The following is a 12258-nucleotide window of genomic DNA, read 5'->3' as shown; positions in this document are numbered from 1 at the left end:
ACTGGGGCTCAGAGATTCCTGCTTAAATTAATATTTTGTATCAGCTATGGGACATCCCAGGCCAATGGATATTCTGGAATGCAATCTGTTCAAAATTAGGAACTCTGATTACCTTTTGTGTGGCTTCAGGAAACGAAGTGATTGCTGTGGACTGGAAAGGGCTAAAAGATGTGGACCAGATCAATATGGACAGCACCAGCTCACTCCATGGTAGCAGCATCCACCGACCATCCACTGAGGTGAGCATTCATTCTGTCTTACAGAGAAGAGAGCATGCAAGGATCAGCAACCAAGAGAATGCACTAACCAAAATCACAGAAACCAGTATGATCCTCTAGGATGTTCCAAATAATCAAAAGGGTGGTGTTTTATTTTAGGCAATGGTAAGGTTTTCTGAATTCTTATTCTGAGTTGATGTACTGTAGATTGGCAGAAAACCAAATAATTGTTTGAAATTTGAACCCAGTAAGATTCCAGAAATATCAGCTGTCAAACATCTTGGGAGTATTCCATGAAATGCCTGGGACAAATCCTTATCTATGCAATTTCCCTAATGAGTACTGGCGAGACTACAACCGCTCATGTTCTCTGTGGGCAGCATCTTGTTCTCCTTTTGCTATAGAATCTCCAGTTCAGGCCATTCAATGACCTAGTAGTAAGTCTTGTGCATCATGTGTGGGCAGCCCTTGTCCCACAGAGGGCTCCATAGAGGACTTTTTCCCCCTGGCACTCAGCTAAGAGTCAGACTGAGTTTGATTATTATGGAGTAGAAGATGTGAGCGCAGGCAGTGTCCTCCCTTTTAATCACACCACAGTCAGCCTGCCAACTACCAAGCAGCAGAATTTCAGTGGGGAAAACAGCACACTGTGTGCTTTCCTTTCTGCTACAATCATGCAGCTCTCCCCACAACACTTTGATGATTTACAGAGGAAAAAGCTGTTTCAAGGTCCAATCCATTGCAGGAGGAAAAACATGACTAGATCTCAAGGTGCATGGAGAAGTTCCAACTTCCCTATTCCCATGTATTGGAATTACAGTGCAGGAGAAACTTAGGGGCTGGCTCTTTGTCTATATGTGTCTTCATCATCCATCAGCATACAGTAGATGGCGTTAGATGGACTATCCCTCTTGAATAACTTTGGTTCTTTGATAATTGTGTGTGACCTACCTATCTAATAGGGTGTATGGAATGAAATTTAATGAGATCTTTGAAATAGATAAATGCTATTCAGATATGACATTTTAGTTTTTATGAAGCTCCCGCAAATTTTAAAATAGATGAGAGTATGTTGGTGCATATTTAACCAATTATGGTTAAATATAATTGCTTACTTAGAGTGTGACTCCTGAAAACTCTCTTCAGGGGATATTGACTACGTCATGTGATATCCATGTGAATGGCAGCAGCATTGGCTCAATTGGTTCCATCTTCCTGCATTTTTAAATTTTCCACTGGCATCTCATGGACCACTGTTGTAAAATAATTATTGGACTAGACACAGCCTTGCCTTCATTCAGACTTAGTGGACCAATAATTAAACCAGACCAATCTTGTGTGCTTTGACCAGCACCTTCTCTCAATGTCAGAAAGCACTTTTCTGCAGCAGTTACCAGAACTTCTTTTAATTTGAGATGCACTGGGAAGAAGTTCTGAGAGTAAAGTGTGGCTTCAGCCATTTCCCTTTAGAGACTATTTAATATTTAATCTTAGAATCATTAAATAGACATTCCTAAACAACTAAGGAAAACTGCTTGAAAGCAGGCTTAGCAACACACATAATTGGTTAAATTTGCATAAAATTCCCATGTTTTCACATGCAGATATGAATATAATGCTAGGTGAAGCTACAATCTACTCTACATTGCTTGGGATAGGATACACACGGCCCTGGAAACGGTTTTCAAATGTGCAGTCCTACTCCTATATAGTAACTTCTTGTTTATTTGTGACTAGACTGGAGGTGGTTTCAGATCCATCCAGGAAGCAAACTGAACCCCCTGTAATGAGTTAATAACGTTGCTGGGCACTTTCCATTATACTAGCAATCTCAGCTTCCTCATGCTGCAGTGGTGATTCTTACAATGACAGAAGGTGCTTATGCTTCAACGGTCAGGGCTCAGAGGGATTCCTTTTATATATACAACTTTATTATTTTCAAAGTATAATTAAAATACCAAAAAAATGAGAGAGTATAGGATAGATAGAATACAGAAGTAAAGAAAAAAGAAAAAACTATAAATGTGTCAATAGAAAGAAAACAGAAACAGTGACTTCCAACTTCCTCCAATACAGATATAGATAAGTTTACAAATCTAATCTCTTACAATTACTTAACCTAGCAAACCATTTAATCACTAAAACCCAAAATCAAAGCATGCTTTGATTTTGGCTCAGAGGGATTCCTGAGGAAACATGAAGGCATGTCTAGTAATGACCCTAAACTGTCTTCCTGCCAATATGCAATCTCAGATACAATACATAAATGAGACAGCATCTAGGAAACTGAAAGGAGGATTGAAGAGCTGAGTGAAGAGGAAGAAAATTTTAATTAGAGAGAGAAGGATGAGAGAAGAGGGTTTTGAAGTATTTAGAACAAATATTGGGAGGAAAGCTTTTCTGTAAGTAAAGTGCCACATCAAAAATGGATGAGTAAAGAGAAGAATAAAGGGAAGGTAACTTTCAGGAAGAGTATTTGAACTTGGCAGAGCTAAGGGAAGAAGAGCAAAGAAGAAAGAAGAGTGGAAGAAGAGAAGAAGGAGAAGAGCAGAGATATTTTGCTATAAGCTACACATACAGTAGCTTCAGGCAATGTTATGAATCGATAGCTACTTAATCATCTACTGCTGCTGTAAATAAGTTTTCAATTCACTGTTTAAGTGAACACCTGACAATATCATTGATGTCCAATTCTGTCCTGGAATAATTGTATTTTCTCACCACATCTCTGCTTGCTTTTCCCTCTCCCCAATGTTTAAGTATTGTGCTACACACATGGAACTGTGGCTACTACCAAGAGCAGCGTGAACTGGGATGTTCCCTCTCGAAAGCATACGTCCTGGTCTCTGAAATCCTTAGTAGAGGAAGCAATGAAGCCAGCTGCTGCGGAGGATGAAATGGGTATCGTATGGAGAGAGTCTGCGTGTGTTACTAATTCTCTGTCTTCTCCCTATATAGCAAACACGGACAGATTTCTCCTGGGATGGCATTAATGTGAGTACATCCAGCACTCTAGCTCTGTGTGCATGAGTCCATCTCCCTGTGTGAGAGCCTTGCTGCTGGCGAGTCTTGAGGTGACCATTAGAGACGCATCGTGCTTCTGGTAAATTCTGGGTCATACCCTAGACTCAGCATGTTCCTGCTTCCAGTCCAATTGATAATTTATCTGGAAAAACAAATAATTGATCTGGATGCCAGCTGAACACGTTGAAAATAATGTGTTCCAAGGTCAGATTCCAATTAACTAAACATTCTGTCCATGGTCCCATATCACTTCCTGGAATAGACCCTCTCAGCAGCAGAAAATCCAACCTGTAAGTGGGTATTCAAAATCTGCACTCACTCTTAGATGGATATATGAATGATTATTTATCTTGCTAGCTGTTTTAAATATGCCTGCCTGGGCTCAAGGAGATGGGTTAATTTATATTACAAGCATTTTTAATAAGATATTATGACTATCATTTGCAAGCATAATCCAGTGAATGTTCTGTTTTATGGCTCCATTACAAGAATGTGTCATTGCCACATTTCTTTCAGTTATTTAACCCTTAATATTGCAGGATGCATTTTCCAAATTAATTTATTTACTTTCAAGCTTTCATCTCACCTGTTGAGTTGGTTGACCTGGTTCAGATGCTGAATATGGATTTTTCGAATCATGATTTGTTGAATAAGCCATAGTAACTTCATTTACTGCCTAATCCTACAAGCTACAAATAGGAACTTTGTGACAGCAAGTGTTACCTTGGGATCTTTATCTGCCAAAATAAACTGTTCCAAAAGGCAACTTGTGGAACACTCAGTTCCATAAGTTCTTTCCTGCTCCATTGTGCAACAACCTTCAGACACATGACACCAATTGAGACATCACACAAAATCATTTTTGCTCAAATTGTTATTAACAAGCCTACTTTAAACCATTCGTTTCATTCTGGTTTATTGACTGCACGGCATGGCCATCTGTAAATTCCTTAGGGCCTTTGGACGATAGAATACTTCTGGGATCCCTTTACTCTAGGTCTTCAGTGTCAGCTCCAGTTAACTTCACTTCATCCTACTTTTTTCATTCTAACCCTTCTTTATCCTAGTATTTTAAAATAGTACAGACTTCATCCAAATTGTTCAGACTTCCCTAGTTTTGTGAACTGTGGGTCTAGATGCGTACATATATACAAATATGCACAATTCTGCAAAAACAGAAAACAAAAATCACTGTTGGAACTGTTCACCGCAACAAAAAGTGCAACTGCCAATAAAGAAGTTAGGTCCTGTAGCCCTCATTGCCCAAAAAATAAATATCCAGAAAATAAAACTCATCTGGATTCTCTGCAGTAACAGTTTTAGACTGGGACTCAAAACCATCAGATCTGTCAAATTCTGTGTTAAGCACAGCATGCTACACTTGGACAACCACACATGGTAAAACAAGGACCACGTGGATTGCTTCACCAAAAGTCTACAGTACCTCAAGAATTCACAAATTACCTGAAAGGGAAAAAAATCACACAGTGAAGAAGAAAGCAAAGACATCTCCCATTCTATATATCTACGAAATACATATATAAGTTTGCATTCTATACATTCTTCAAGGAGGAACCCTTCTAATAACTGTATCTCATCTGTTCTACTAAGGGGAGTTTGGGATAAAATGGGAGTTACCCATTTAATTTTCTCACCAACTTCATATCAGTTGCTTAGATCAAATAAAAGTGAGCTGCTCAAAGGTGTACAATAATATCCAGATCATGGCTAAGTGTAAATTTAATGCTCTGACCCCAATATTTATTAGGTGATCAATGGCTTTTGTAGCCCATCCTCCACATAGTACATGCTAGAGTAATTACAGAATGTGTGCATAATACTGCCATTTTTATTTTAAAGAAAAAGTAGCTATAGGTCCCCAAATCAACACAGTTCTTCAACCAGTTTCTTTTTGGTGCTTGGTTCCTCTGTGTCCTCCACAGTACCATTTGCAGTACATGGCAAATTCAGGCACAAGTGGCAAATGTAGTGTACGTGTACTTGGAGGGGATTTTCAATAAGAAGGGAGAGCAGTTCAGGATTACGCACTCTCACAGCTTTTATGGAAAACGTAGAAGGAAGATTGGCTGGAGCATTTATGGTTCTGGAGGATCTTTACCCAATTTCAGCAGGTCTACAGTTCCTATATATTTCTTCTCCTTCCATTTTGTAATCCCATGCTATGTGCCTCAACAATAACATTGAGTGTTTCCTTCCTGCAGCATGCAGAGATGGGAAGCAGGGGCAGAAAAACAGTGCTAAGGTACCAAGACACGAGGTATGCTCTATTACATGCTGTAGAGCAGGGCAAGTGGTGACCTCAGTGCAAAGTGCCAGTAATCTATTCTTTCCTTTATCATTCTGGCCTTTGTACTGAAATCAAAATAAGAAAGCAGGCTCTGCAAATCTTCACCTTTGAAGAATACTTTCTGGCCTTGTCTCCTCAGTATTATCTGTATCCAGATAGGATTAATCTACTCTTATTCTTCTCTACTCACTTAGACTAGCAATTTACAGCATTATCCAGCTATTGCTGTGATGAAAGCTTGTCTCAATTTGTGATCTGCTGCCACAGTGATGATGCATTAGTTGTTATGTTAGAAATGCTCTAAAGCATTTGGGAGCTTTACATACAGAGCAGGCTCACCTTGATTTTTATTTATTTTCTGCCTTTTTAACCTTCTCATATAGTATCTTACATATTGCTGGCAAAACACATCCCAGCCAGTCACCAAGTGTAACTTAGAACACCAGAGCTGGCCTAAAACGAATAATTCCTTGCCTTAGAAAGTTTTTTATCGGTCAACGAATCATGTAAGATTTCTGCAGTTACTATTTTTTTCTTCTTTGTTCCTTCTATTTTAGACTTATTTTTCTTGTTTTCTTAGAAATTCAGATCAGAATACCTCTTGTTCCTTTCTTTTATCTCATGTTTTATTTCTCGGTATGACCTGTCTTTCAGCTATCCATGGAAGATACAACCTCAATTCTTCCCAAACTGAAACGAAACTCAAATGCGTATGGGATTGGAGCTCTTGCTAAGTCATCTTTATCCGGTGAGGATCTCAAACCTTTGAATCTGAAATCCTTGTATTTCTTACTAACCTGGGTTTTATCCACTTTTTGCACTAACTCCAAATCTTTCTGAAATAATGGGGTAAAAAGAAACCTTTGGTAACTTAATTACTTAATTCCAGGATTAAGTGCCACATATTCATCATGTTCTCTGGGTGCTCCTATGTCTCAGAACTGGTTTGTTACTCCTTAGCATTTCCATGTTGGAGCAGGTGGGTGTTTTGTTGAGTGCATAACAAGAATCTGCTATTGTCTATCTAGGCTAAAAATAAAAACTGGACAACACTAATGTTCTTCTAAGGCTTTATGCTTTATCACCACATACATACTTCGGACCATAGCTCCCTGTCTCCCCAACAGCCTTCCTAAGCTTGATACCTTTCAGGAGTATTGAATCACAACTCTCAGGCTAGCTGGGGAGACAGGGAGCTATGGTCTGAAGTTCTAAAGAGCGTAAGTTGAGGAATGCTTTCCTAAAGTTGTGAGCTGATCTTCCTTTTATTTCAGTGCACAAATGCTGCTTGAGGATGAGTGAGGCTGAACAAGTGAAGATTTAGCCCAAGCAAGAGAGAGATTCCTTGGGTCACAAAACTGTGCTCTGGATGTGTTCCACTTTTGGGGACACTTTGTTCTAGAGCACTCTTCCTGGACCCTATGCCAAATGGGAAAGGCTGGGTGACTGTGATGGTCAGGAACCTAGGCTGGTACTCCAGACTTTGCCTTGGTTATCCATTCAGTAAAGATGACAAGGTTGGACTATAATCTGCAGCCGCCTATAAGATGGTCCACTTCAAATGTTTTGGGCTATGGAGGGTCTGGGTTATATGGCACTGGGTACCAGGTTGTTTCAGAGTGAAAATTGGAAACTCTGGATTTAACCCCTAAAGTGTTTAGGTGTTAGGGTGAAGTTACTTAGAGGACCACCACCCTCACCTATATCAACCTCTTCATCAAAGACCAGTAATTTCTCTTGCCTTCCTTTGAGGGCTGGCAAGCTGACCAATACAAAAAAAGCAGGCCTTTTCTACAGTACTTCTGCATTCTGGCATGGTTGTCATCTAGAATCTATCAGGCCTCATCATTTTGAGAAAGTCCTGAAGACGCATTTATTGTTTTCGGCTTTTTCATGAAAGGGTTGGGTGGATAGTTCTGGGCTTAGCTGCAATTATATTTTAATTTTAGTACTGGCTGAACATAGTATTGTTTTGATGCTGTGATTTTTGCCTTTTAGCAGTGTTCACTATTTTGTTATTGTATGTATTTATTCCATCTGATTTTATCATGTATGCAGCCTTGAGAAGGATTCTGCTCTTAAAAGCATCCTGGAAGTATTTTAAATTACAGAATTTTCTGTTCAATTTGCACATAGAGAAAAAGGAAAGAATGATACGAAGGTTCACAGAATTAAAGAAATTATATGAATCTGTTAAAAGATTTTGAAAATCTTAGTCATTACAAGGAAAGGAAGCAAGTGCTAGAACTTCACTCTTTCAAGGTTGAAAACACTCTGAAAATAGGCAACCCTGTTTTTATTGACAATCAATACATTACAATTAGTATATTTAACTTTTGATGAATGAATATTAAATTATATAATTTCATGTTGTTGCCTATTACAATTTTTATGACCTTTTTGAATTGGGGGAGAATCTGTAATGGGTAGAAAAGCTAGATACAAGAATCCCTGTTCCATGAGGAGCAAAGGTTGGGGAATAGATTGCTGAAATCAACACTTCATTTTTTGAAAGTGTGTTAATCACAGTTAAGACATTTCTTTGTGCAGTACATGGATCAATTTCATTGTGTGTCTCATTAAATTCTATAACCGCCATTAGAAACATAGAATCATAGGGCTGGAATCATTAGGTGATGTCAGTGACCCATTTTTTAGGTGTTTTACGATCAAACTAGGTACGTGTAAGTTTAACTGTGTCCTGCTGTGCTCCAGTCAAAAACACACTCCAGATCTGCCCTTGTATGCATCGGGAGAGAAACTACCATAGGTGCCAGTGGGAAGCCTTCTCCTTGGGCATAGAACAACTTTATAGATACAGGAGGGTTGGGTGGGGGTAGAATATTATTTCTAGGAGAACCATGAGGGTACTTCCCAAGCACTGCAGTCCCAATTTTGCTCCCCATAACAGCAATTTATTTTTTTGAGAAAGCACATTGCTTAAGCACAATTATTATCCTATTTGGTTGGCTGTCTATAATTAATTACACATACTGTTATATGCTGGCCCCAATTAGCCTCTTGATGTCCAGCCCAGATTCTCCTCTGCAATGACAAATAATTGTGTGGTTCAAAAGACGGTAAAGAAATTCAGTTTTGGAGTTGCATGGCACATATTTTCTTACCCTTATGGGGAATCTCCTGTAATAGTAGAGCAATTATGTTGGGACAGAAGAGAGAACGAAGTAGACCTGTGCTAGGTTGCCATGACAGATTGCTCTGGAGCTGTATAATAGCCCCTCTTTGTTTTATTAATGTCTGGCGCCTTAGGGATATCCCGCAGCATGAAGGATCACGTCACCAAGCCCACTGCCATGGGGCAGGGTCGTGTGGCACACATGATTGAGTGGCAGGGCTGGGGCAAAGGCAGCAGCCAGCAGCAGCAACATACTCATGAGACCGTGCGCAAGGACGCAGATGCTTACTCTGACCTGAGTGATGGAGAGAAAGAGGCCCGATTCCTTGCAGGTATGCTACCACTCTTCTGGGAGTGGATGGTTCTAGGTAGAAAAGGAGAAATTGGAGGTGGAGGGTAGGTGGGAGACAGAATGGTTTTCCTGTATTTGTGAAACACATGAATGTTCTTCCATTATTATTACTATTATTATTATTATTATTATTATTATTATTTCATTAGAATCAACTGGATCTATTTATTCTGAATATTGCTTCTCTTTGAATTGCATAGATGGACTGAGGGTGTTCAGATGTTTGGACATAATGATTTCTGATCTGCTCCTCTTGCATTTGAAGTGGTTTGAAAATAGTCCAAGGGTTATCTCAGAGAAGATAGGGATATACTTATTCTGGAGTAGATCTGGACCCATTCAAAATCTCTCAGTATAGATTAGTAATATTTTTTCACTACCTTATTCCCTGGTCATGAATAAACCAAATAAAGATTTCAGTTGAAAATGACTGTAAGTTGAATTATTCCTTTTCCCTCCTTAAATATTATAGATCATATTTCTGGGTTTGATATCATGTATGGTTTTACTATGCAATTTTGTACTCCTATTCTGTATTTTTAGCAACTTGCAAATTTTGCTGAATGCTTAGAGAGTGGGATTTATTCCTGTGCCATTTGACTATGTTCTTATATGCATGAGGAATTAGTGGCTACCTATGGCAGCCATTCTGATATAAGATTATCCATTCAAAATATAAAATTTCAGGATCTGGGTGGGAATTTTGAGGCAAGATATTAATCATGATATTGGATAGTGAGACAGTGAAGAGAAAGACAGTGAAGCACCAGATGTATTGGCAGGTGGAAGAAAGGAATGAGTTTGCATCACTCTTTTCTGTCTTTTGGTAATTCAGGGGTGATGGAACAGTTTGCTATCTCAGAAGCCACTCTGATGGCCTGGTCTTCCATGGATGGTGAGGATGTAAGTGTCAATTCCAACCAGGAAAATCAAGCTGGCAACTACAATGAAAACTATCAAGAGATGATGGAGAATCCAAGTGAGCATTTATTTTCCTCTTAGGCTTCCAGGAGATGGACATAGAGCTATAGGGAGACGGGTAATTTTCTGACAAGACAGTTAGAGAAGGCTAAGGCTATACTGATTGGGGGAAGTATACCAGTCTTGGTTACCCTGTTGTGATCTTTCTATTTATTTGTGCAATATAATGGCTATAGCCTCATGTGGCACAGAGGGGCAGGCGGCAGTATTGCAACCGAAACTCTCCCCACAACCCGAGTTTGATCCCAGCAGACGCTGGATTCTCGAGTAGGCAGCTCAGGTCAACTTGGCCTTCCATCCTTCCGAGGTCGGTAAAATGAGGACCCAGCTTGCTGGGGAAGGTGACACTGGGGAAGGCAATGGCAAACCACCCCGCTATAGTCTGCCAAGAAAATGTCGCAAAAGCGGTGTCCCCCCAAAGGGTGAGACATGACTCGGTGCTTGCACAGGGGACCTTTCACCTTTCACCAGTGGCTAAGAATGTGAGCCCTAAGCTAGAAAGTTCTACTTTTAAAAGTTTTATCAGCACTGAGCACATTAAATAATGTTAAGGAAGCCCCTGTCAGCTTTAAACCCTTCTGCAATATCAGAAAGATAATAATGGCCCATGTTACAAGGTTATTGTAGCCATTACTCAGTTAATATGTCTAAGTCACTGAGCACTTTAAAGCACAACTTGTATTTTGTATTATATTATTTCCTCTACTTTCATTATTTGTCCCCAGCGCCACCTGGTAGGTCTCTATGTGCCTCAAACTTTGGAGAATTTAGGTCAAATTTGTGTCTTGATCATATTGCTTCAGAATACAAATAGGGGTTGATGTGATTCCATGGATGTCCTCCAGACTGGCTGAAAATCTCTCTTAATAGCAAACTTGGAAGTTAGTAGCCTAGCCTTCTCTCTGGCATACTAATTGTCAACAAACAGATGATACTTGTTTGAAGAAGAGCATTCAGGATGATGAACCCTTCTACTTGAAGTAAGGTAGAACTATTCTATAATGGCCAGGCATGCCCACTTTCCAGTCAAAATGTGTACAGTTTGCATACATGTACACATAACAAGTTGATATGTATATTCATAATATTCAAGAAGTTTACAAATATGTGTTTACATTTAATGCCACATACTTGTTATCCACATTTAACAAATGGGTCCATAAAGAGATTGTTGAGGGATAGCTAAATATCCTTTTGCATTCCTTCCTTTCCCAGGATAAACAGGTGGCAGAATATTGTAACCATTATTAATTGATGATTTCTTTATTGCTAAAGAAATAAGCAATTAATCAGCAGTAGAAATAGAAGTTTTTGAATATCGAATCTTTAACATTTTTTTAAAGGCACAAGCAAATCTCATAATATCACCACCATTGTATTACACGAAAAGAAGTTCTAATTTATTCCATGAAAACCGTGTAGGACTTGGATCTCTTGAAAATTGCTAGTTCAAGCTAAATCATTTTAAAATATGAACAATCCAATTATATATTTTAAGAATTTTATCTTTACACCAAAAGTACTACTATAATGCTTCGTCAAGCAAATAAAACTGCTATGAAAACAAAAAAGAATCTTCTATGAACAGTTTAATAAGGATGGTTAAAGGGAAAGAAATAAGAGGAATATTTTGGGTAAAAGTAGCATTTAATGTACAGTAAGTCTTGGAACAATACAAAAAAGTAGGATAGGATGGCATCCAGGAATGTACAACTTCAGTCTGCTTGTGGGCATTGTGTAGCATGTGAAGGGTCCTACTGCAGAAGTAGACCGGGCCACTTTTAATTTCCTTTCTTCCTTCTGTCCATCCATCCTTCCTTTATTTTATTATTTTTACATTTTATTTTTCATTCATTCATTCATTCCATTGTTTTACTCAACCCAGCTGAGAGACTCTCAGTGGGTCACAAGCATGCTATTAAAATGCCCATTGTATAATACACAACAAATAAAAAATCATAAACACTATATAAACATAAAACAGAAATTGTAGAGAGAATAAACAAAGGGCAAAGAAAAAAGATGGTGCCATTTAAGAATCAAAGACCCTCTTAAACAATTGTGTTTTCAATGATTTTCTAGACTCTAATAAGGAAGGAGCTGATCAAATTTCAGGGGGAAAGAGCTTTTGTAGTAGCTAAAGTCCTTCCTTCCCCCAAATATAGTGCCGTATTTCCTTTATCAGTAGAGGGTGAAGAGTCTAAATAGATGGAATAGCAAGTGAAAGAGGAGTTAGGAG

At 38.8% G+C, this 12258-nt stretch overlaps 1 protein-coding gene across 1 annotated transcript in view; it reads left to right on the top strand.

The window, feature by feature from the left end:
- FAM131B (family with sequence similarity 131 member B) overlaps positions 1-12258 on the top strand; it is a 49910-nt gene that overhangs the window by 34621 nt on the left and 3031 nt on the right. The window contains exons 2-6 of the mRNA XM_063294719.1: positions 130-239; positions 3177-3212; positions 6205-6290; positions 8804-9018; positions 9874-10017. Coding sequence (XP_063150789.1) covers positions 130-239; positions 3177-3212; positions 6205-6290; positions 8804-9018; positions 9874-10017 — 591 coding nt within the window. The remainder of the gene's footprint in view (positions 1-129; positions 240-3176; positions 3213-6204; positions 6291-8803; positions 9019-9873; positions 10018-12258) is intronic.

This window comes from Candoia aspera, chromosome 2, assembly GCF_035149785.1.
Source record: "Candoia aspera isolate rCanAsp1 chromosome 2, rCanAsp1.hap2, whole genome shotgun sequence".
NCBI lineage: Eukaryota > Metazoa > Chordata > Lepidosauria > Squamata > Boidae > Candoia > Candoia aspera.
Note: the sequence above shows the minus strand (reverse complement) of the source record. Positions and strands in the feature narration are given on the sequence as shown.